At 44.9% G+C, this 24,916-nt stretch overlaps 1 protein-coding gene across 2 annotated transcripts; it reads left to right on the top strand.

Moving 5' to 3' along the window:
• Positions 1-929: 929 nt before the first annotated feature.
• Positions 930-23,832, top strand: dennd2c (DENN/MADD domain containing 2C). Of its 2 annotated transcripts, none has more exons than XM_008282567.1 (19): positions 930-1,207; positions 4,220-5,303; positions 8,564-8,688; positions 9,826-9,908; positions 10,094-10,252; positions 12,948-13,026; positions 13,222-13,266; positions 14,226-14,410; positions 14,895-15,004; positions 15,543-15,612; positions 16,689-16,766; positions 17,113-17,253; positions 18,088-18,236; positions 19,256-19,433; positions 19,598-19,639; positions 20,519-20,627; positions 20,818-21,060; positions 23,086-23,172; positions 23,250-23,832. In XM_008282567.1, the coding sequence occupies exons 2-19, from the start codon at positions 4,423-4,425 to the stop codon at positions 23,279-23,281; spliced, it is 2,796 nt and encodes a 931-aa protein (XP_008280789.1). In that variant the 5' UTR covers positions 930-1,207; positions 4,220-4,422; the 3' UTR covers positions 23,282-23,832. The 2 variants fall into 2 exon arrangements, with proteins under 2 accessions (XP_008280789.1, XP_008280788.1); XM_008282566.1 differs by having other exon boundaries at positions 14,223-14,410.
• The last annotated feature ends 1,084 nt before the right edge of the window (positions 23,833-24,916 follow it).

Below are 24,916 nucleotides of genomic sequence, written 5' to 3'. Positions count from 1 at the left end.
ACAAAGGGGTCACAAAATTATGCTCAATAACAAAGACAGTCTGGGTTTTGTAGAACCTGATGATGTGTTTTCAGAATCCCATTTACTTCAGGAAACTACAAACCCCATCTGGGCAGCAGCCTGCACACTGACAAGGTCTCACCAAAGCTTTGGATCATGAAGTAAAGTGGAGTTTTTTTATTTTCTTCTTTGTGAATCAACCATTTAAATGACAGCGTTCACCTCCATACATGCAGATGTTTCACCCAAGCTGCTTTGAGGGCATGATGCTGCTGTCACCCTCTGGTGACTAGTAGAGTAAAAAAAAAAAAAAGAAAAGCAACCAGCAGAGCATCTCCCCCATAGAATATACACACATATATATTTATTTATTTATGTTCTTCGTTTACATATATACATATTTTAATATATATTCGATACACCTTTATATTTTATATACTCAACTATATTTATCTATAACTGCACTGATTGTTATCATATTATTTAGCATATTATTATTATTATTATTATTATTATTTATTTTTTTATTTTTTTATTACTATTATTACACCGTTCTGCTGTTCTTCCTAACAGTTTGTTTCCTTTGTTTTCTTGTCTACTGCTTTTTTTCTAAACTGATGTGTGCTGCTGTCTCTGTCGGTGTTGTTTCTAGAACAACACTTTCCCTGAGGTACCCCACCAAAGGGATCAATAAAGTTCTATCTAGTCTAATCTAAATCTAAGAATGATGACGAGGTGCAAAGAATGATCTGGCCGAGTAGTACAAAAAAGGCTAATAAACAACACATCTGCAGTTTTTTTTTTAAACTATGTGTGAACACAACACTCAAGCATAAAGTGATGATACATTTGACTGTCGGTTTTATTTTGGAGGTCACAAGCGGAAGTCGCGCTATTCCTGCGCGGCTTGACGCTCGTGTCCAGAGGAGGAGGAGGAGGAAGGCGAGGAGTGTTCTGCTGCTTTTTCTCCGCTTTCTTTGTTGTTGTTGCTCCAGTTTATTAAAAGCAGCGACACGTTTTTTCATCTTTGCTGGCGGTTTCTGTCCCGATCAGGTCTCCATAAGGGGGTCCGGGGATCCACACCGACTGTTGCTGAGCCCGCTGAGCTGGACGATGTGTGGACTCCGGATTTATCTGGGTTCTTCATTTCATCGGAAGCAGAACGAGGGAAGAACATGAGTTGTGTTGTCCACGTTCCGCTCCGGGGGTGAGTACACGACACATGCAGCCGTTGTCTTCATGTAGCACCCAGCTGGACTGGGCTGGACTAGGCTGAGTGGAGCCGGACTGGGCTGAGTGGAGCCGGACTGGGCTGAGTGGAGCCGGACTGGGTCATCAGTAGTCTGGTTATGGCTGCAAATGTGCAGCTCAGACTCACCACACCAACAGCTGTGGGAGAGAAAAGTTAAACTCTATTATTGACAACTTTGATCAACTTTTAATAAGCATCCAAACTTTTTCTGCACCAGAACATCCTTTTTGTCCAACCTGCTGCTTCCAGCTGAATAAACACTTATTGATGTGTTGTCAGAGGACCTGTAGAGTCCAGTCCTGATCACATCGTGTCCCAGTTTTCTAGTCGTCATGATGGTCTGAACGTGACTCAGCAGGAGCAGACGTGAAGCCTCAGCAGGTCCTGGTCCATGGATGGATCCACTGCAGCCAAATGTAGGAAAACAGCTGAGTCATGAGTAACTGAAGACAGCAGAAGGTGTCTTCAGTGGATTAATACAGTCAGAATCAGACTGAGTTCAGGAGAGAATTTGGCTCCAGTGATGATCACAACCAGTTCATCCATTTAGAACCAAAACTGCAGTCAGCAAATTGCAAAGATCAGCATTTAGGATCCACAAGATGTGGTTGTTAGATGTGCAGCTGTTCCTCTACATGACCTGAACATCTACACGGTTCAGTATGAATTATGATAATTACCACCGTATTTCTCTTCAGACAGTCATAATGCATGTTAAGCTGTTAGACTTTTGCACTTTGCACTTCTGCTTCTCTGCTGAACAGCATTTCAGTGTCTTCGTACTTTGTACTTTGTTCAATGACAATAATCAGAATCAGAAGCTTTTTATTGCCACATGAGCACGTACACAAGGAATCAGGCGTGGTGAATGAAACTGGTTCACAACAAGACAGGAGTGAATAGAAATCAATTACATCACATCTACTCTGAGACTACTGCTGTAGTTCAGTTGTCTTTATTTGACATGTTAAGGTTTGTTTCTGCTGATCAGTCCATACGATGTGGTTTGTCTGACATGAGCCTCGTTACTTCAGCAGCCACACCTGCTGCATGTTGCAGGATGTCTGACGGATTTGACAAATCCATGATGTTCTGTTTGAGTGAGAGTCCTGCTGTCCATGTGCTGATGCTCCACCACGACACTGTGAACACTGAACTGAACCTATGACAGACCAAACTGTGATATCTTTCAGTAAAAAATCCTGATTCAGTTTACACCAAAAGCCCTCATTTACAGCCATCAGCAGGCGACACAACATGACGGGACTCCTGGTTTTGAAGTGGTCCACTGGAGCTGTCAGAGTAACTGATGCTGCTCTGGGGGCTGCTGATGGATCCGTCGTTTTGAGGCACTCCGTCTTGGCTGTCGTGCAGCAAACCAGCATTTTTCTTTTATTACGGCATTAACTGTCAACTGTTGATGACAAACCACGGTCGTGCAGCACCTCACCCACAACGTGTTGTGTCATGCTGCAGGTCTCTGGGAAGGCGTGTCGCGGTGGTTTTAAAGGTGCAATTAGGTTTAATTTAGCTGCCAAGTGATGACGGGGTACTTGAGCTTTATGTGTCCCCCGTCTGGTTTCCATGTGGATGACTCACTCAAAAACACGAGGAGTTCCTTTCCGAGAAGTTGACGGCCTCAGAAACATCAGTAAAGTTTATTGTGACTTTCCCTTAATGCCACAGCACTCCACAGTTTGCACAGATACCAACATCTGATCCGTGTGCCTGTTTGTCACTGTGACCAGCCGGTGGCGGATGTATTTCTAGAGTTACTGTATTTCAGACACAATGCTTGATTACCATCAGAGGGTTTGAATATAGCCGATCTAAACTTAGCTCAAATCAGCAGTTGCTCGCAACTTGGTGCAAATCGCTCTGCACCATAATTATGGACAGTCTGCTGATCCTTCTTCCTGCCGCTCAGGAAACACAACTCATGCCTTCCTGTACGACATACCGCACATGGACAAGTAACGCAAGTGGGTCAGTTTAGGAGTGGCATCGTCACTGCGTGGTCTGGCGGTGACGGCGCAGCGTTCCCCCCGCACGCATACGTTTGATTTGGGTCAAAGCAAACAAAGGCATCACTTGGACTGTCTCTGGTTGGATCTATGTCCCGACCCGACCCCCTCCTCTGCAGGAATGCGGCTCATGGAGTTATTATAACCATGAGCTGTGCTGTGGAATTTTACCGTGTCTCCCCTTCTCCACATTCACTGCGCCTCGGTCCTCGTGTGCAACGTGTCCAAACGGGTTGGTTCCAGTGAGACCGGAGCCGCTAGATGTTGACTCAGGAGTCAGGGCCGCCGCAGAGCAAACTTTACATGAAGCCTGCCAGTGTTTGATAGCAACTGATGTCACATTTCAGTGTCTTACACAGTTATATCGTGCACACAGCAGAAAGTGCAGTTCCTCTCCAGAGTGTCAGTAAACAGCCGGCTCATGTGAGCACGCCTATCCCTCTGTGTACGGAGGTGTGGTTGAAACTCCTTCTGTCATCCAGTGTCACTGGCTCTGTATGTAATGCTCTGTTTTCTTGCCTTTAAAGCTTTTTGAAATGACCTAAAATGCTCATTCTTCCCACACATCTGACAGACAGCTTTGCAGGATCACCTAATAGGATGCAGTGCTTTGCTGTGTCTGCATTTCAGATGTGGCCAGCTGTGGGGTTCAGAGCTCCACAGAGTTCCTCAGAGGCCAGACGAGGCCTGGGCCAGTTCAACACACTGTTTGTGGTGACCTCGTTCCTGTCGTTTCTTATTCCTACAAGCTTTATTTCTGGAACCCAGACCTGACAGCAGTCCTCCTTCCTGACCTCTCTGTCCCGACCTGCACCTGGTAGAAAACTCTGGATGTGCTGCTTCGACGTCCTCTTGTGTTGCTTATGTGTCCTCTGCAGTGTTGTGTCTGTACTTGTTTGTTTTTTAAGTGATGAGTAACTTTAGCATCTTGTCTTCTTCTCAGGTTGTTTCCAACATGGAGAATGGAGGACAGGACCGGCTGCTAGCAGAAGAAGACTGAAGACATCGTGGGAGCAGCAGAAGAACCATTGGCGCTCTTGTTTTGGTGACAGCTTCTGGATTAATTATTACCAATTTTTTCTTTGCGAGGAAACCCGTGATGCATGATTCGCTCATGGAGAACTCCAGGTGAGCTGACCTCTCAACATGCTGGCTCTGAGAGTGGAGCAGAGCAGGCGGGGGGTCGGTGAGGCGGACCGCCTGCAGAAAGAGGCCGCCACGACCAGGCAGGGCTGGCAGCCGGGGAGGCCTCCGTCCCATCAGCAGGGTGTTAGCATCAGAGAGAAGATCTCCCAGTGGGAAGGTCGCAGCCAGCAGGGCAGCAGCCAGGACGCCGGGGCGAGAGCGCACCCTCCGACCATATCCCGAACTCTGTCTGGAGATCTCCTGGGCAGCAGATGTTCCAGCGAGGGCTCCAGAGGGGGGCTTCATGCTAAAGCCAGCCTTTCAAAAGCAAAGAGCTTGGGATTGGATTTCCGGGAATCTTCGGGACAAACTGGCCACGTTGTGATCGGCAGGAAATCAGAACCGCTGCAGAAACATTCCCCTCAGTTTTCAGCCTCATCCCAAGAACGAAATACACAAATATTTAAATCTGCCAAAGGGAAGGCCAACACCTCCATCTCTACAGGCAGACAGACTTTTACTGCCAACGGCGACCAAAAAATGGGTCGCATCGTGGATGTTGAAGTAGTTTTCAAACCTCTACCTCAGTCGGCTGATGAGCAGGAAGACAACATGCCTGCCGGGAATTTCTACACTTCACGGGGTTTCTGGCGGAAGCTGGAGGGGGACAGGCTGCTGTGGGAGAAAGGCATCGCGTCTTCAGGTGAAGCTCACCCTCCTCCTAAGCCTCAGCGGACGTTTCAGTATCGGGGAGTCAACAGCAGCAACAACACGGGGCCAGCCATGCGGTGGGACAGTCGCTCCATCGTGAGGGGCAGGAGGGTGGCTCACCCACCCAGCTTCCCGCCTCCTCCCTGTCCGGTTGCAAAGACTGAAGGACTTTCGAGGCATAAAAAGAACAGGTGGGTCAATGCACCAGAAGATAAAGCAGAAGTAACCCATCAGTACTTTTTAAAATGAAATGGGAGAGAATGTTTTTTTGATTTAAATTATGTTTTTTGCAGAGAACAGCTCGTGGTCGTAGATTACTGGGACGTACTACTTGCTTTTAACTTTGGCTCAAACACTTCTCCCTGTTTACTGAGCTGCAGACATGTTTTTAGAGCACGTTTGGGGAGGGCGCTGTCAGACTAACTGCTGGCTGGGGTCCTGGTGTGATGTCACATGATATCTGGCTGCATTGTTCCCTATTGTCTGGACGTGGCCTAGTTCTTCTGCATTATGGGTTCAGGGTCATCGTCAACACACAGCACGCACAGTTTGTCAAGACTAAGCAAACAGCCTAAAGTGTGTCATCCACGTACCCGCTGTCTAGCTGGTCTGCTCAGATACTCACAGTTTGTACTTACAGTTAAACTCACAAGCAGTGAAACAAATACTCGCTTTACGACACTTGGTTCTGGACTGGGCCATAGCTGAGGGTGTCTCACATTAGCAAACCTAAGATAGATGATACTGTGCAGTTTGCATTAGTGAGTGGGTTTGATAAATGATCTGCACTTATAGAGCGCTTTTCTACCTTAGTGCTACTCAAAGCGCTTTACAGTGTTTCTCATTCACCCATTCACACACACAGGGCGGCCGTGGCCAATCGCAAGCTTGGCGGTTCAGTCCCCTGCACAGTCCAAGTGGGCAAGAAGAACCTGAAGTTGCTCCCGATGGCAGGCAGCACCTTGCATGGCAGCTCTGTTGGTGTATGAAAGTGTGTGAATTAGAAACATATGGTGGCCCAGAAGTGTCACAACAAAACAAAAGGCACAACGCCACAAAATAAACCACAACACAACCCAACTACATTAACCAAAACACTACACAATTAGCTGCAACACAACACAACGGCTGCAACGGAAATTTATTTTTTTATTTTTTTACCCGGAAGTTATACTGTGAAGTGCACAACGCCACACGAAGTGGGCAGAAGCCGGAGATTGTTGGAAACAACTCGAGAAGTACGTAAAATACTGATGGCAAATAATGTTTAATACTTTCGGTATGTGCTATTACAGCTGTTGTTAACTTTAAATTATAAATAAAGAGTCATTGCATGTTCAACTTGCTAATGTGGACGCTATAGGTTGCAGCCCGTTTTTGATTAATGGACACCATCAGTATTTTACTTACTTCTCGAGTTGTTTCCAACAATCTCCAGCTTCTGCTCACTTCGTGTGGCGTTGAGCACTTCACAGTATAACTTCCGGGTAAAAAAAAAAAACAGCTTCCGTTGCAGCCGTTGTGTTGTGTTGCAGCTTATTTCGTGGTGTTGCGGCTAATTGTGTTGTGTTGTGATTAATTTTGTAGTGTTGTGGTTAATTGTGTTGTGTTGTGGCTTTTGTTTTGTTGTGACACTTCTGGGCCACCGTAGAAGCACATTGTAAAGCACTATATCAGTGCAGACCATTTACATTCACACACTAATGGTGACAGAGCTGCCATTGGGAGCAGCTTCGGGTTCAGTGTCTTGCCCAAGGACACTTCGACTGTGGAGGGGACTGAACAGAGGACAAGCCGCTCCACCACCTGAGCCACAGCTGCCCTTACCTTACTAATGCTTTTTTTTTTTTTCTCATACTTGTTTGTATTTACTCGGTTGCCATTTAATCGGTACACCTAACTAAAATGAACGCAGTCCAGTTCAACTGTTCTGCATGAAAGTCATTCCAAGTGAGCAACCAATAGACATCTGCCTCAAACTTGGCATAATCCTGCTGACTCACTGCTGAGCCATTCAGAATGAGCTGCTGCCTTGCAGGTTTATTTACTTCCTAGAGCTGCTTCCGCTAACTCTAACATGCCTCAGTCACGATCAGAGTGCTCAGCCAGTTCTGAAGACTCTTGTGTTCACTCTTGCATGCAACCAAGAGTGAACACAAGAAGACCAGAAGAAGAAGAAGATGTACCAGAAAATAGATGACTCTGATGTTGGAGGCGATGTCTCCTCAACAATAGGAACATTGTTAGTGTCAGCGCGCTGAGTGGCTAATGTTACTGTTTTCATTGATTGTACGCTCACAGTTCAGAGTTTTGTGGAAATAGGGAGAACATGGAGACTCCATGCAGAAAGCTACCTGGTGTCCTCACCGGGATGCGAACCGGCGACCTTCTAGCTGGCGATGGTGCACAAATGTCCTGCTGATATCAAACACACTAAATTAGTGAGAGTGATAAATTGTCATGGAAGGAAATTACTGAATATGTGGTACAGTTGCTTGACTTGTGTTTGACTGTAGTTTCCTCTGTAATGTGCACAGTACCCAAGTATGGAACCAGTTAGTGAATCTGGCCCAGAGCAGAAATAAACTGTTATTTAGGTTCAGTATGATGTAATGCCCAGTCCTATGGAAGTATCTCCAAACATGTAAGAATGAATGACTGCTAATGGCTTCCTCTGAAGCTGGTAAACAAAGAGCCCTGTGCAGTAAAGACACAGTCACTAGAGCTAAACAATTCATCACAATATCATCAAAACTGCAATCTGTTCAGGTGCAATATTCCAGTTGTTGGAGCTACAAGGTGCAATGTGTCACAACATACCGTAACATCTTGGCGTAAGGGAGCATCTTTGTTTAGTACAGAGCACAGCAAAAATCGCATCATCATTTTAATATTTGTTTCAGTGGAAAAGCACAGTTGCTAAAAATGACCATTCCCACTAAAATTAGGACTAGTATCCCAACTGCACTATCTATCTAAATAATGTCATCCTTTTCTTGGAGTATCGTTCAGCCCTCACAAACACTAGTGGACATTACAGTTTACTGGTGCACTGAATTTGTCCTTTACGTCCCAGTCAAAGGTCCCATATCTCCAGAATGATGCTTTCAATTTTCAGCTCAAAATGCCACTAAGATTTTTTATTTCACCACGACTGTGTGGAGTCTCCATGTTCTCCCCGTGCAGCGTGGGTTCTCTCCGGGTTCTCCGGCTTCCTCCCACAGTCCAGAAACATGCTGAGGTTAATTGGTGATTGTAAATTGTCCGTAGGTGTGAATGTGAGTGTGCTTGGTTGTCTGTCTCTAAGTGTAGCCCTGTGATAGACTGGTTACCTGTCCAGGTGAACCAGCCCCCCATGACCCTAGTGAGGATTAAGGTGTAGAGATGATGGGTGGATGGACGGACATGGATCTTTTCTTTCTCATTGCCTTCCCTCCCCTCACTGTCACAGGAAGTCCTTTGAGTACGAGGATGCAGCACGTCTGACGGCGCAGGAAGACCTGGTGGGAGGCGATGCCAGGCACTCGGGCCTTTACCACGCCTACTCCGATGACAACATTTACGAGGACATTGTCTGTAAGTTTAACTTTCTGTAATAGGATATTGTAGGGCTGAGTGCGAATGAACTTTGAGAAGTTTTGGTCAGTCTGGCTGTTAACTCAACACTAAAGTCAGAGAGACTGTTTGGCGCCTGTCATTGGCTGGATACACAGCTCCAGTACATAAAAATCTCAATTTAGAATTTACTTTATCGCTTTATCAGAGCCTATTAAAGAGGTTTGAGAGATATAGTTAGCCAATGGGGGCTTTTTTCATTTAGGAGCTTCCTGCAGATTTTACAGTTGCTGGAATTAAGTCTTTGAGAGTTATGTTGAAATTGGGAAAACCCTTTATAGGTAGTGAGATGGATGTTAACCTCTGAACCCCGAGCAGTTCCTGGGCCTTGTGTTGCAGTTTTACTCACTGTGGGCTCATTTTTCACTCCAATATAAAGTCCTGCAGCTCTTTAGAAACAGCCTAACTGTGGCTAGGAGGGAAGTGAATTCAGACATGTCTGCTGTGCATCCTCACGTGGTTATAACACCATACATCACAAAAAAAGAAGAAAAACAGTTGATGTTCTTGGATTATTTATTTTACAAAACAAAAATGAACCAGGAGCCAAATATCCAACATTTGTCCAAGTGCCCACAGGCATCACTAATACTGGAAGGAAAAAAAAAAGCCTCCAGATACTTCAGACATTTTTCTACTTACATTTTTAATCTACGAGAATTTTTCATTACAACTGTTGTTTGTTTGTTTGTTTGTTTGTTTGTTTGTTTGTAAGTCTACTGAGGGCCAATGATGACATTTTAAACCAGACACTTAGAATCATAAGTTTGATTTGTTAATTTTTCTAACAGCATGACAACACATGATGAGTCCATCAGCTTCTAAAATTGGAACGTTTTATCATTCAAGTTTCTTTTTTATTTAAGGGTCTCACAGATTGTGCATTTTGGCATTTTTCAGAGGGTTAAAATTGCACGGAGCTGTGTTGTTTGTGTACACGTGCATTTACCAGCACTCAGTTCTTTGAAGTACTTGGGTAGAAGGTGCTTGGAGGCACGCTGCAGTACTTTGATTCAGGCTGTCTGAGTTCTTTAAGTCTCTTCAGGTAAACATCCAGTCGTCCTGTCTAACCTCTCCCATCACTCGACCCTCCCCCAGTTGATGTGACCAGAGATAACCCCTACGAGGACATCAAGCTGTCGCCCATGTGTCTCCCGATTGCAAAGCCTCACCACCCAAAGGTAAAGCAGCATGTTCTGGTCTTGTTTCCCGCTCACCGTAGAGGAGTGTTTCTCATCAGCTCTGCAGGGTGTCACAAATGATATCTGTCTATCTTGAGAATGTAATGGAGGAAGAAGGAAGTATCGTAGTTTAATACCATGTGATTGTCTGAGTCCAGCGCTAACTCATTTTTTGTTTTTTCCAGTTGCCTCCTAAACCCCAAACGTTGCATGGCTACGCTAGCAGAGGGGAGAAGAAGGGCTTCCAACCAGTAACGCCTTCCAAGTCCTCCACCCTCGCAGATGCTCCCAAACCAGCTCCATGCCGACGCCCGAGCGCTCAAAAAACAAACCGGACGCCTCAGGTAAGCCATGGTATTCACAAACGAGTGAATCTGAGAATTATGGCAGACTGAGCATTTTGTGCTGTGTGGTGGACGGACGACTTTTGGTGAGTAGGAAGGAGACGAAGGGGGGCGGCGACTCGCTGAGCAGGAAGGACAGTGTTCTGACAGACATAGATAGGGCTGGAGCAACATGTATGTGCTTCTTACAAAGTCAGATGCTGCATAAACTGGAATTTCCAACCCATGGCAGCAGGAAGAGTGTGGACAGGGAGACACGGTGCTGACGAGGTAATAAAACAGACATTTATCTGTAAAAGTAACGACTAGAGAAGAGCTTCAAACCCGCGTGACTCTTGACGTGACGCGCCGTAAGAAGGTTTGACAAATGCCATTCAGGTTTATTTTTAGATTCCCAAGATGCCTTTGTTCAGTTATGTAACATAAAGTTAAATAGGAAGCAGTGTAAATACAAAACAAAAGGTAGTAAATTAGCTGATCTTAAACCCTCCTAACAACGTGTACCATCACGTTAAGGCCATTTTATTTGCCTTTTGTTTACTGTCACACAAGTTTGCTTCCTTGACTGGCAGTGCTCTTCTTTAAGTCCTGTGTGTGTGTTGGCATCTGTGTATTGATGCCTGAGTTGATTTAAGTCCTTATAGGCAGGTCTTGCCACTTGGCAGCCAGCTTGATAATCCCCCAGTAGGGCTGGGCAGCAGGAGCTGGTTCCAACTTTTTTCCGAAGTTTAAAGGATTTGGTGAAGTTTTATTTTAGTGAGTTTTTTTTTGGTTCCTAAACAGATTTCACTTCACTAGTTTCTCCAACAGTGTGCTGCATGTATGTATCTACACATGTGTGAGTCATGCGTGTCTTCTTCTCTCCTCGTGTATCTGCGTTGTTACTTTATTGTTCTCAGATGTTGCGGAGTTTCTTGGTTTGCAGGTGAACAACACAAACTATGTGATTGTCGCTCACAGTCACACTAATTTAACAAAGGCTGCTGCAAAAATGCTTTTACAGTGACACAAGTAAACATGAAAATATAAACCAGAAAACAAACCATGACTACAGTTCCAATAACTTTATCTGGCTGTGCGTTGTTCCTGTTAACTTCTATCAGTGATAAGTTTCATGCGGAATGCAGGAAGAAGCTGCAGTAACATGACATAAAGTCTTCATTTCTGTTCTGTGACAGTGAACACAACACAGAAACTTTCAGTAACCATTCTTCTTGTCAGGGCTCATTACAGCTGACTGAGGTGTCTGTACTGCCCGTAGACTGTTTAAAAGATGGAACCGGCCCTGAAAAATGAAGCCAACCCGGAAGTGTCAAAAACCTGCAGTATCACTACGTCCACTAGCTGCTGGCTCCAAAAAGCCCTGGCTCCCATAGATCACAGATCACCAAATACTGCATTCCTCCAGCTCAGGATTTTTTTCTTATTAGTTTTCATGGTCAAATCCAGAGATCAGGTGGCCAATCTGAAAATAAATCAATACTCAATTTTTAAAAATCGTCAGCATTTTGCGGGGCAAGGGGCGTGGCTGGCTTGATTGACAGTCGGCAGTGACTATGCAGACGAAGCGAGCAGAAGGAGGTAAATGTGGGCAGGGCAGAGAGGGCCCGCCTCTCAATCCGTCTGACCAATAGCTGCTCCTATGGCTCCGCCCCCCTCCGACGATGTTTGCGTCACTGGCTCCAAAGATGTCAACCAGGAAGTAGCAAAACCCTGGCTTCATGTTCTCAGTGCAGAAACCAACGGGTGACGTCATGGTAGCTACGTCCATCTTTTGTACAGTCTATGGTTCTGCCTGTATAACAAGGTGCTGCTACTGTTCTCCTCACTTCTAGTCTCCATCACCACTTTCCTCACAGGGAACATCTGAAAGAGAACGTCTGACCTCACGTGTTTGAAAGCAGAGTAAATATATTCCTTCATACACCTGAGCTGTGGTGGAGAAAGTCCTCAGATGCTTTTCTGAAATAAGTGAACTAACTGCATTGAAAATGTTGAAGTAAAAGCACGGAACTATGACCTGGAAAATGTGTAATGTTATTAAAGATAAATGTCTGTTCTGCTGGTTATTATTACCCATGAGTTCATGTACAAGCAGTAACTCAACCTACCTGCAAGTCAAAGATTCAGAACAGAGAATTTGTAAGAACAGGAATCAATAGACGGACTCGGAGTTAGAATCCGAATTATTAAAATACACAGTTATTTATTCTGTTTTCTCCGTCCACCTGAATGAGAAACAGCTGCAGTTGTAATGCTCACGAGGATAAAACCTGCATAGACTCACTATTCTGATCTAATAAAACAAAACTTTGGTGACTTTGCCTCAACATAAGTTTTAAAAAGCGTTTTTTCCAGCAGGTTATAATTCTATCAGGCATGTTTTATGATGACATGATTGACTGCACGTGTTGAAAATGATTTGCTGTTTGGGGACGGATCATACGACCTCCATCTTTGGCGTCACACCATAAGTTTCTCTTCAGGATTCCTTTGGTGGCGAGCGTCTCCTTCGTAACGTCTCTCCATAAAACATCCAGCTGTGTTGTTTTCAGGGTGTTTCCAGATGAACGCAGGAATGTGAGGCTAAAAGACAAAAATCTCTGATATAATTATGCACTTAGAGGTTGTTATGGCGATCATGCCTGTAATCACGAGTCATCACTGGTACCTGTGAATGTGTTCTGCTCCTCAGTATGTCAACAAGATCGAGACCATCTTCGACGACAAGCGAGGGAGGAAGAGAGTGAAGAACCAGGGAGCCACCATGCGAGGTGACATCACACACTCAGCATTTCAGTGTGATTAGCTTGAGCATCTTCTGATGGTACACATGAGGCCAGCTGTGGTAGAAACGCCACCGATTGTGACAAACAAAGGCTGATTGTCTGCATCTGATCGTGGCCTGTTCGGTCTTTTCCTCTCCTCTGCTCATCACTAATCTCTCCTCCTCACATTCGTATCAGCAGAAGAGACCAGCGGGACAGAGAGCGACCCAGAAGACAACACCAAAGGTATCGCCGCAGAGTTCGTTTGTCTGTGACGTCTCTTCATATGAATAGTCTGAACCTGAAAACCTGCCCATGGGTTTGAAAGACAGGTTGTCTTTGAGAAAAAAAAAAATAATTTATCAGAGTGAGAAACTGTAAACAGACGATTTGTCCGATGTTTGAACTATTCATGTGATCAAAGTTAAAATCATGATGTTTCATTAAAATGTATTTATCCTTCATCTCTCATCTCAAAAAAGCCCCAAAAACTGAAAAAATAAAGCATCGTCCTGGGTCAGATTTACAGGTACACATTGTTATATGGAGTAAGACACCCTGGTAATATCTGTAAGGATTAGTGGTTGACATGCCCAAAGATAGACAGTGCTGTGGCACAAAGAAGAAGATCATGGCATCCTGGAAAAATTTGTTGGTTCCAAGGAAGTCGTCGCTCCAGTAACAGCCATGTTGTCTTTAAACCTGTACACTGTGTATGATGTTGGTATCAGTCTTAGTTCTACAATCGGTTGACTAAAAAGCAAGCAGGTCATTTATGAATTAGAAACACCACAGACTTGCTGGTTTTATCTTCTCACACTTGCTGGTTCTACTGCTTCACTTATTTTTGGTGATTAATCAGGTGCTTTGTCCACAACGTGTCACAGAAGAGTGAAACGTTCACCAAACCGCAGAATGACGTGTTCAGACTTCAGTTTATACTCAAATATGACAAAGAAAAACATCAAATTATTTTATTTCCGAACCTGTAACCTGGAAATGTTTGGACTCAAAAATTCCTCCAACGATTAATCAGTTATCAGAATAGTTGTGATCTTCTTCAGTTGATCAGCTGATCGTTGCACCTCTGATGAAACCAGTTCTACATCATGTTGTATTTAAACGGCTGCATATTGCGTCTCTGTGCTGATATATTGTCCCTGGAACGGCATCACCACGTTGTTTCTCTGTGTGGCGTCCAGCAGAATCCAGGAGATCCGTTTACATCCAGTCTACACTGAAGCGTCGGCCAGGCTACCGCACCCTGGAGAGGGACTTGATCCAGCTGCAGCAGCAGCAGCTCTTCCAGATCTTTGTGGTGGTGTCGCTGAGAAAAGACTCCAGAGGAAACACCTACTCGCCTGAAATTACTCAGCAGTTCCCCAAAATGGTGAGAGGCAGCTTTTACAGTAACACCACGGTCATTCTTCTAGGCAGCTGTGGTTTGATCATATCGCTTTAATTAAAAGACATCTGTAGCTGGTTAGCGTCCAGATTTTACTCGTGTTTGGCAAAATGACGGCGAGTTAATCTGACATGACGAGGAAACTGGTCAGTCAGGATTTCCTTCAGGGGAATTCCCCCAGTTGGCAGAAGTCAAGAGCTTTTGCAGCAGAAAGATGAATTTTTGTTCATATATTCTGTCATATCTCACTTTGGCAATCTTTTTTTGAGTTCTGTATGAAAAGATAATTGATTTAGAACAAGTGCATTTGAGAAAACACGACAGACTTCACAGTTCACTCATAGTTGTCTGTGCATATTTAAATAATCTCTGATATTAGGATGCTGTTAAACGTCGAGCGCTTTCACGTGGAGCATCCAGGAAGTCTTGAGACCTGCTGCCGTATTAAATCAGAGTCTCTCTGTTTCAGTTTGAGAAATCGTCCCGGCTCTCTAAAGAAGCTGAGGATCAGCTGAAGGTCATTCCCAAGTTCTGCTTTCCTGATTCTCAGGACTGGAAACCCTCTGCACACACGCCAAGGTCAGCCAATACGCTGCAGCACTGCTACGTCATGACTGAGCATTGTCTCTTCATCTTCATCTGTCTCTTTTTTTTCCTTCCTGTCATTACACACTCCTTTTCTGTCTTTTAATAAATGCTGTCAAAGTGTCTCGTGAATGTATTTTTTCCTCTTTTACTATTTATAGCCTCAGCTGTAGCCCATAAATTGCTGCAACAACAAGATTCCTCACAGGGATAATTAAAGCTCCATCTGATCTCATTAAATCTCTGAGTGCTGGGGGGAATTGGGCTTTCCTCTCTTTTCTACTGGGCACGGTCCATTGTTAAAAATGTACTTTGCAGTCTGGGCCTGCGTTGTCTTCCCGCCTTTAAAACACTCACGTTTATCTGTGGCAGTGCAAACAGCCAGAAGAGATAACTGTTCATTTACCTTCTGTGCACTCGGCCTGAACACTGATTAATGATATTCTTAATACTGATGGATGTTTGACAGGTTTGGTTCCACGTTTTAGGCTGTCGCATTCACAGCATCTTCTGTGTTTTGATGTATTTGCAGCGAGACCTTTTCATTTGTCCTGACCGGAGAAGATGGCAGCCGCTGGTTTTGTTACTGCCGCAAGATCCTGGTGAGCATGGATGTGTTAACATTTACATCTGAGTCACTGACTAGAGTGTTCATGTGTTTATGTGTGTGTGGCAGCTGGCCATGTGCTTACTCAACATCCCTGAGATGTGAATCACAGACCATAAACCACTTCTGAATCAATAGCAGAGAGCAAAGAGAATGTCATCTTTCCCCCCCTCTGTTTTACCCCACAAGGCTTTCAGATCGTTTGAAGACACTTCTTTAGGTTGAAAGCGGGACAAACTGTGTTGGTTTTCATTTCAGTAGCGCGGCTGCTGTGTGAAGCACTCGGTTTATGAAGTCGACAGATTCAGAACACGTCTGACGTGAACGGTTTCTGCTCATTGAAACTGGGAGAGCTTTTTTTTTTCATACAGTTTTATGGATTTACAGACTAAAAAGACGATGGGGTTGTGCAATATTGGGAAAAAAATGATATTGTGATATGAGAAAATACAGGAATCTTCAGCCGATGTTTTGAGAGTGCATCTGTGGTGAAAATAGGATATAATGTTAATGAACGCTTTGGAGCTTTTCTCATATGGTGTAACTCTGCTTTGGATCGCATTCAGATCTGACTTTGTACATGTCAGAGCTTTAGCTGCTGACCTGACTGATTGTTTTTATAGTTTAGAAGAAGCTCGGCTAAATCTAACCACCAGAGTTTGTTTTGTAGGACATGAGCTTCATGCTGCTGTCATAAACGGGGATGCAGGTCAGACTGTGGACCCCAGTAGAGCCTTTCTACCTTACTGGTGTCCAAAGCACTTTACAATGTGTTTCTCATTCACCCATTCATACACCAAAGAGCTGCCATGTGAGGTGCTGCCTGCCATTGGGAGCAACTTTGGGTTCAGTGTCTTGCCCAAGGAGGGCCGGTGGACAAACCACCAGCCTTGCGATCAGTCGCTCCATCACCATTCTGGCGAACACTTGAACCACCCTGAGCAGCTGTAGCTCAGGTGGTAGCTCAATAGCTTCTTGACATTCCAGCCCAAACTTTTCTTTGTTTAATGCATTTTATTATGTTTTGTTGTTTCCTGTTTTTTGACATATGAAACCATGTGTGTGTTAAAGCCCAGCGGAAAAGGGAAGAGACTTCCAGAGGTGCACTGTATTGTCAGCAAGCTGGGCTGCTTCAACCTGTTTGCAAAGGTAAAACCGCCGTGCAGTTCACTCCACTCACTCGTGTTTGCAGACAGAAGCCTTTATAGGAAGATGTAAGGAGCTGAATTAACTAAAGTTCAGTACTAATCCTCTTGCTGTTGCCTTGAAGCTGCATGTGTGAGGATGAATGAGGCTGCACTAGACAGTCATCTTTAGCCATCTTTGGGTGTGTTTTTCATAAAGAAATGTTATGCATGGGGCTGTGTCTGACTGAGTCTTCAGTCGGCCAAACAGTGTGAATACAGTGTGGTCTGACCCTGTTTTATTGTCAGGACTCGGGTCAACACCGGCTCCTTCGGGGCTCACGGTTGTTTTTCTGGCTCTGTCTACCCAGATTCTGGAGGAGGTGGAGCGGCGCAGAGAAATTTCCCCGGCGCTGGTTTACCCTTTTATGCGTAGCGTGATGGAGGCCCCGTTTCCAGCCCCCGGACGCACAGTCACCATCAAGAGCTTCTCCCCCGGCTCTGGGAATGAGGTAACCCTGAAACCAAAAGAGGAAATGCTAATTAGTAGCTAGTTCCTCCTCACCACTCCCTTCTGCAGACTCAGAGTGACTCAGACTCGGAGGTTATCTGTGGAAACAATAGAGCCGGCCGTCGCAGCTCTGATGGGTTCATGTTGGGACAGTTTAGTCATTACGCTTCATCAGCTCAAAATAAGCAAAGTAGTAAAATCTGAGGAAATGCTGCAAAATCACCGACTTGTTCTGAGTGAAGAGTTGGAGGCTCTTAAGACGTTAACTGAAAGTCCCACACCTCTGCTCCACCGTCCTTAAAAACATCAACCCTCTGAGCACTGCGCAGCTTCCGGGTGTCACATTATTACTCACCGCGGGTCTAATTAATCAAGTAGTGCAGCTTTATGGGAGCATTACAACCAGGGATGGATGAGGAAAAAAACCCAGACATGTCTTGTGTGCAGTGCAAAACAGTAACGCCATAAATCATTAAAAACAAAAACAACACGAGGTCAGTTTCTTTGGTTCCTCTACAAAAACTGAAAACAACATTTCTCCAAGTGCCACAGATGTTTGCAGTACTGGTGAACAGGCTGACTATAACTCTGATAGCTGTTTTACTGCTTACATTTTAAATCAGTAAACACAGGCTGCAGTTTAGTCCAATTAAAAGTTCCTGAACTTTTGTGATTGTCTGCAAATGGTTTTATGGTTGCACATAGGAATGCAGGTTTGTAGAAAAAAGTGATTTTGACTAAATATTTTAGGAGATTTTGGGGCTCAGAGGGTAAACACGACTGTATCTAGAGTGCACGTTCAGACGGGCTTCATGTGCTGCTGTTGCTTCGCCAGGTCCTGACGTTGTGCCGACCGGTGGACTCCAGACTGGAGCACGTGGACTTTGACAGCCTGCTGCAGTGTCTCAGTGTTGGTAAACTCCTGCAGGTCTTTGCCTCCCTTCTGCTCGAGAGGAGGGTCATCTTCATCGCAGACAAACTCAGGTACTGACCGTGGCAACGCCCAGTCCACTGCATGACACAGCAACAGACCACATAGCAGCATAAAAACTTGAAATTTCCCTTGATGTATGCCAGTTAGGTGTAATGCCTTATAATATGACAAACCTAGAGCCATCTATCTGTGTGCACGTTGGCCTCAGTTCACTAAAATCTAACCTGCGGCGGGTCCCGGGGCTGTTACAGGTCCTGACGCTGCTCAAGCTGAATATTCTTACACAGGTTTGACAGCATTTGTAGAGACATGATACCAAACACATTTTAAAATGAAATTATAATGAAATAAAAATGAACATTAAGAATTATAAGTGTCTTGAATCGGGTCAGTATATCGACTTGTGGTTTCATGTCATCTTGAGAAATGACACAACAGACTGCTGAGCTTCCATCAGGAGGAGTTAAAAGCATGACAAGGCAGTTTCTGTGCTCCAGAGTGGTACCAGACAGACTCTGAAAGGTGACTGGAAACACAATGAAAACAGTCCACTGGATATTAAAGGTTTAAGGATTTTGTAGAGACGACATAGACGGTAATCATAAGTTATAGATGGAACAGGTGTGTTAAAAACGTCAGACTTGGGGCGCCGCTGTAGCTCACCTGGTTGAGCTTGTGTCCTGTGTAGAGGGGCAGTGGTCATGGGTTCAAGTCCCGCTTGTGACCCTTAGCTGCAGGTCCTTCCCCCCTCACTTTGCTGTGTCTCTCTCTTTCCTATCTAAAAAGGCCTAAAAATATCTTTAAAAAAAAAAACGTCTGACTTAAAGTGTGCTTTTTACTGAAGTGTACGACACTCACAGCTGACACAAAGGAAACTTCTTGTTTTACCAAAGATGAGAAATTCACAAATAGTGAAACTTGTACCAAGAGCATGAGCTACACTTTATGTTAACTCTGTGATACTGCTGTTCCTTTATCTTTTTTTTATAGGGCGCTACAGTTGTGTGTTTTGTGTCATACGATCTGTGTGAGAACTGAACCGTGTTTTGTTTGTGTCTCCTGAATGCAGCGTGCTGTCTCGGTGTGGCCTTGCAGTGCTGGCGTTGCTGTACCCCTTCACTTGGCAGCACACGTTTGTTCCCGTGCTACCAGCCAGCATGCTGGACATCAGCTGTTCGCCCACCCCGTTCCTCATCGGGGTGCTGGCCCCGTACCTGCCAGAGCTGCTGGAGCTGCCCATCGAGGAGGTTTGTCAGAACAGTTCACAACTCTGTCTCAGTGTCGTGGTTTGATGTTGTATCCATTGTACACATATAACGGCTCAGACTGTCTGACTCACTTCAACTTTAAAGCTCCTGTTGCGAAACAGTGACTCTTTCAGTCGGTAACTGTCATTCTGTCTTCTCTCCAGGTGCTCATAGTGGATCTGTGTGCAGACAAGTTTGTCATTCAGGTGTGTACACAGAGTGTATAGGTGTGGCTTCAGCAGGAAGGATAGCTTTGCCTGCACTTGTCCCTTGTTGCCTGTTTTGAAGGGGACAAAGGAAATGATACCACACACACACACACACACACACACGAGCGCTCCAGAGATGAAAGTATGCAGGGTGTAAGCCTGGAGAAAAAAACCCTGTCATGACACAAACATGAAGGTTGATTCAGAGCTGCAGCTTTGTCAGTTGACAGTAATTACTTAGTGTATTCAGGGAATGATAAATGATTGTGTGTCTTGTGTATTGTGTGTCTTGTGACGTGCAACCTGTCCAGGTGTCCCCTGCCTTCACCTTAAGACAGCCGGGATAGGCTCCTTCGTCTATACAGCGGCGTATAGATAATAGACAGATTTTGATTTGTTTTATTCTTGATGTTTTATTTTCATTTACCTTTTTTTTTGTTAGCTACACACTTGTTTATGTCTGTTATGCATCATTGTAGTGACACTGGCAGCCTCCTCACCTCAGCATGAACGTCACGATGTGAACGTTTGAAGGGCTGAAGACTCTTCTATGCACAGTGTAGTCTGGAGGAATGGAGTTTAGACACATATAGGCAGCCTTAACAGCATTATGTTGTTTTTTGTACACCAGGTTAGACGCCCATCTTTGTGCATCAAAGCACTAAAAGTAATCTGTTGAGTAAATTCATCAGAGGAGAGTGATATGATCCATACTGTTAGTCAGCCAGGAGCACATGCATCCAGGTGTTCAACCGCTGATACCACTGAGACCAGAAAGGCTAATTATGCTGCAGGTGACACCGTGCATAGGACAGGTTAGATGTTTGTAAGTGGCATCGTGTGACTGCTGCTCACCTGTCCTGTCCTGTTTGGCAGATGGGTGATGAAGACTGCATTCTGCCCAGTAAACTGCAGGCAGCTCTGCAGCAGATCCTGGAGGAGAGGGAAGAGATCCTGCGACAAGACAACGGAGACACATGTGGAGGTCGGTATAAGAAACGCTATCAACAAACCAGATGCTGTTTGTCAGTCAGGTGATCAGATAGTCGCACAAGACCTGTTTGTAAGCACAGAACTGTATCATAATAGATCTATATATTAGACAGTTGAGATTCATCTGCTTTGGAGAACTTCTAGTAACCTTTTTTTCCCTCATCCTAATGTGTCCCATCCAGGCCAGCAGGCTGACCTGAGCTCCCTGGTATCTGAGGGCTTTGTGCGTTTCTTCGTGGAGCTGGTCGGCCACTATCCTCTTCACATGGCCGAGTCCTCCAACGGGAGCAAAGAGCTTCAGCGTGACAGCTTCCGCAAATCTCACCCGTCCCGTGGAGTCCGCCAGTTCCTGCAGCTCTTCATGGACACCCAGATGTTTGCTGGATTCATTCAGGACAAAGAGCTGCGCAAGGGAGGAGGAAGAGGTAACTATTAAGCATTCGGCCACCGTCCCTGTTGAAGCGCTCTCCTTGTGCTGGACTCAGAGCTCCCAGCGCTTCTTCAACACTTGTCTGGTTATGTAACCAGGTCAGGCACCGTCTGTGATGAGAGCTGAGTCTTGTGTTGAAATGGTGACAACTTGGGTTTCAATATGAGGAAGCTGCAGAGAGCCAAGTCCAGCGAGCAGAGCAGCTGACTGACAGTTGTGTTGTCTCCGCTGTGTGAGTGTGGCTGGGCGCCCAGTGGAGCACAGACATGTCCTGACACCACAGCAGAGGTTGTTGTCCTGAATGTTCTCCCTCAGGACCTTTTAGTAGAACTCTGCCTTGACAGTCTGAACCTGGTGGATTCATTCCCGATGCAGAACCACATGAGTGTTGGAGAACACACTGAGCATGCTCCTATTGCTCCCCATCCGATGCACCTTAAGACAGTTTTGGAAATGACAGCTCTACGGTAAACCTGCTGTTTCTCCTCCTGGGGGAAGCTGCAGACCCACCTCTCATCACCGGGGATGAAGGTCTGATCGTACTGGCTGCCGACTGACACACATTATGATGTTTTCTTCTCTGCTCTGTGGAGAAACCTCTGATGCAGACTTACCAGTGGTCACAGAAATGTGTTGCTGCTGCTGTTGACAGCGCAGCGTCATGTGACGCCCTGACTCATGACAGTTAGTTGTCCCACATGCTGCACACACATGACCATGCACACACACTGACAACAGTCTTAAACAACCCTCATAGATGGTGCACTCGGGACTTTGGCAGAGCGAGACCCTGGTGCAGCTCAGTGTACAGTCGGTGTTATTAGAGTGAAGTGACTTTTCATATCGGAGCCCACGGCATGGTGAAAGCATTCTTTGATTAATCTGTTAAAGGTTCTGTATGGTGAACACAGACTTTTGCTGTGTTTTGTGGGTGTTACAAAGTTGGAGGTGCAAAATAACAGCTGTGAAGATACTGCTGACATTCCTCAAGGCCCCCTGCAGCGAGTTAACCTCACAGCTTTGCAAGCTAGTAAGCATTCAACCCAGCTGCTACCTAACCCGTAACTAACCAACAGTCATCCAGCACAGGCACTGAACAGGGCAGGAAAAGCAGTGGTTCATTTGAGAGCAAACCAGCCTGTCTAGAACAGCTGTACCAGAAACCAGAGTCATGGTGTAATGAACCATCTTTGCAGTATTTTCAGCTGAAACATTCACACTGTGGGAACATGTGAGACTTGATTAATGTGCTGAAAGCGGGCATAATATGGGACCTTTAGCGTTAGTCGCTGATACCTCAGGATTAGACTTCATTGATGGTCACCACAAAGCTGTGCCAACAAATAACAGAATACAAAAACTCAAATACCAGAAACTAGGATCTTACCTGACTACATATGTAGCCAGTATTCCATCCATCCATCCATCATTTCTACACCTTAATCCTCACCAGGGTCATGGGGGGCTGGAGTCTATCCCAGCTGACTCAGGGTGAAGACAGGTTCACCTGGACAGGTAACCAGTCTATCACAGGGCTACACTTAGAGACAGACAACCAAGCACACTCACATTCACACCTACGGACAATTTACAATCACCAATTAACCTCAGCATGTTTCTGGACTGTGGGATGAAGCCGGAGAACCCGGAGAGAACCCACGCTGCACGGGGAGAACATGGAGACTCCACACAGAAAGATCCCGGGTGTCCTCACCGGGACGCGAACTGGCGACCTTCTAGCTGCGAGGTGACGGTGCTAATCCTTGCACCTAAGTGGATGTGACATAAAAACTGAAGGCAGATGTTTCTACATAATCTGTGTGTTTAATATCAAACTGAACCTATGAAACCAAGTCACATGGCAGGAAGCGAAAGACAAAAAACGTGGTTAAGAGCATTTTTGCTATTTACAAACACCAGGACATTAAACTGTTTAGAATAAAAATCTAAACCTTTGTCATGATGAGTTCTGCTTCACATACATGTTTGTCAGTGACTCAACAGCTCCGTGTGTTCTCAGGTCTCTTTGAAGCCAGAGTGGCAGAGCACCTGGATTCATGCCCCGACCCTGAGCTCAGTGGTGTGAACCGGTTTCTCAAAGGACTGGGTGAGTGTCTCCCCGTCACACATTCACGCTAAGAGATTACTTCTTAGCGCCTAATCGTTGTCTTCTATTTGTTTCAGGAAATAAGATGAAGCTCTTACAAATGAAATGAAGAAAGACCAACACATCTGATTGTGAATGACTTTTATAAGTAAAACCAGAACACTTGCTGCTGCTGGACTGGATGAGACAAGTGAACGGGGACGAGAGAGAGTCTTGTGCAGAGGACCAGTCTGATCTCAGAGCCACGCATGCATGTATGTGTGAGAGCAATCCTCATCGGGTGAAAACTGGAAGCACATTTTTTTAATTTTCTATTTCCAGCCTTTGTGAAACTACAAAAACATTCCAGCTCGTTAAGACCTGAACATGTGGGTGGATGGACGGTGAATGTGAATGAAAACTTGTTTACCTGCAGCCTGTCTTACATTTAAACCAGGAAGTGTAACCTGTGAGTACTTTACAGTTGAACATGCTGTGTCCGTGTTTTTATGTTGTTAAATCCCATTATCATTCCTTTTAGCACAAACTAAAGTCGTTGTAATGGCTGTGTTCCTGTATGCGTTGTAGATATAGCTGTTCTGATCAGAACATTTCAAAGGTTCAATCCAAACTGTCTCTTTTGTAGAAACTTCACTTTTCTGACTTTATTCTTGATTTAATCCCTGTTAACTGGAGTTGTGTGTTGTTTTTTTTCTACATTTTGCACATGTTCAGAACCAGTGTACAGTATTTGGAATATTTTTGTATTAAAGCATGACATGTCCTAATTACTTTTTAATTAATGAGTTTCCAAGGACATTATTTATTGTGTGTCTGTGTCATTGCCTCAGAAACTGGCCTGGACGTGACTGAACACTGCTATCGTTAATGACACAGTGAGGATGATCTGCTCTGACGTGAGCATCGGTGGTGTTGGAGAGGAGCTCATGTGTGTGTCAGTCTTCCAGAGAAATGGTGTATTAAATGTTTTCAGACACACCCTGAGAGGGCAGGAGGAGGCATTCTGATAGAACTGGTTTCTTAGAGGAGGGATTTTATTTTTCTTACGCAGGCCTCTGAAGGAGAAGCTGCTCTCTGGTCGTCTACAACTCCCTCCTCTGCTGCTACCTGGTGTCCTGTCTCCATAAAACTAAAAACTTGAGTTTGCACTCTGTTAGAAATAGCATGGCTGTCGTTATGCCAGCTTAGCATAGCGTTAGCTAACAGCTTAAAGCCAGTAAGGAACTACAGAAATAAATATACAAACTATTAGAGAGTACAGCTTTTAGTTAATATCAACCTTAACTTGAATGCTAAAGCTATGTTCTGATTGTCCATGAATCTAACAGTGTAGATAAATGAATGCTGGACTTTAACATCACTTGGAAGTCACCACATGCTGGAAATGAGCAGCTTGGAGGAGGTCTGATCTCTCAGAGGACGTTTCTAGTTCTCAGCCGTTCTTCACTAATTTATTTTAGTTTATGATATTTTGTGTTGGATCTTGTTTACTTACAGTATCTGTTTTTATTGTGAAGCACTTTGTACCTTTGTTTCTACAGGTGCTATAAAGTTTTTATTATTACCACTGAAATCCTCAACGTGGCCCTGCAGAAATACAGCCGTCTGATTGGTGGAGCTCAGACACAGGTGTGGGCTCAGCCTAAGAAGTCATTTTCAGGTCAATAAAACCCTCCCAGTGTCCTCCTGAGGCTCTGTGTCGTGCCATAGAAGAGTGCTCAGTAAAGCCTGTCACCAACAGGAC

The sequence above is a fragment of the Stegastes partitus genome, unplaced genomic scaffold, assembly GCF_000690725.1.
Source record: "Stegastes partitus isolate 25-593 unplaced genomic scaffold, Stegastes_partitus-1.0.2 Scaffold276, whole genome shotgun sequence".
Taxonomy (NCBI): domain Eukaryota; kingdom Metazoa; phylum Chordata; class Actinopteri; family Pomacentridae; genus Stegastes; species Stegastes partitus.
Note: the sequence above shows the minus strand (reverse complement) of the source record. Positions and strands in the feature narration are given on the sequence as shown.

Coding starts and splice junctions, on each gene's coding strand:
- dennd2c (XM_008282566.1), top strand. CDS start 4,423: ATGCTGGCTCTGAGAGTGGAGCAGAGCAGGCGGGGGGTCGGTGAGGCG. Junction 15,613..16,688: donor GTTACTGCCGCAAGATCCTG/GTGAGCATGGAT, acceptor TGTGTGTTAAAG/CCCAGCGGAAAAGGGAAGAG. Junction 19,640..20,518: donor CAGACAAGTTTGTCATTCAG/GTGTGTACACAG, acceptor CCTGTTTGGCAG/ATGGGTGATGAAGACTGCAT.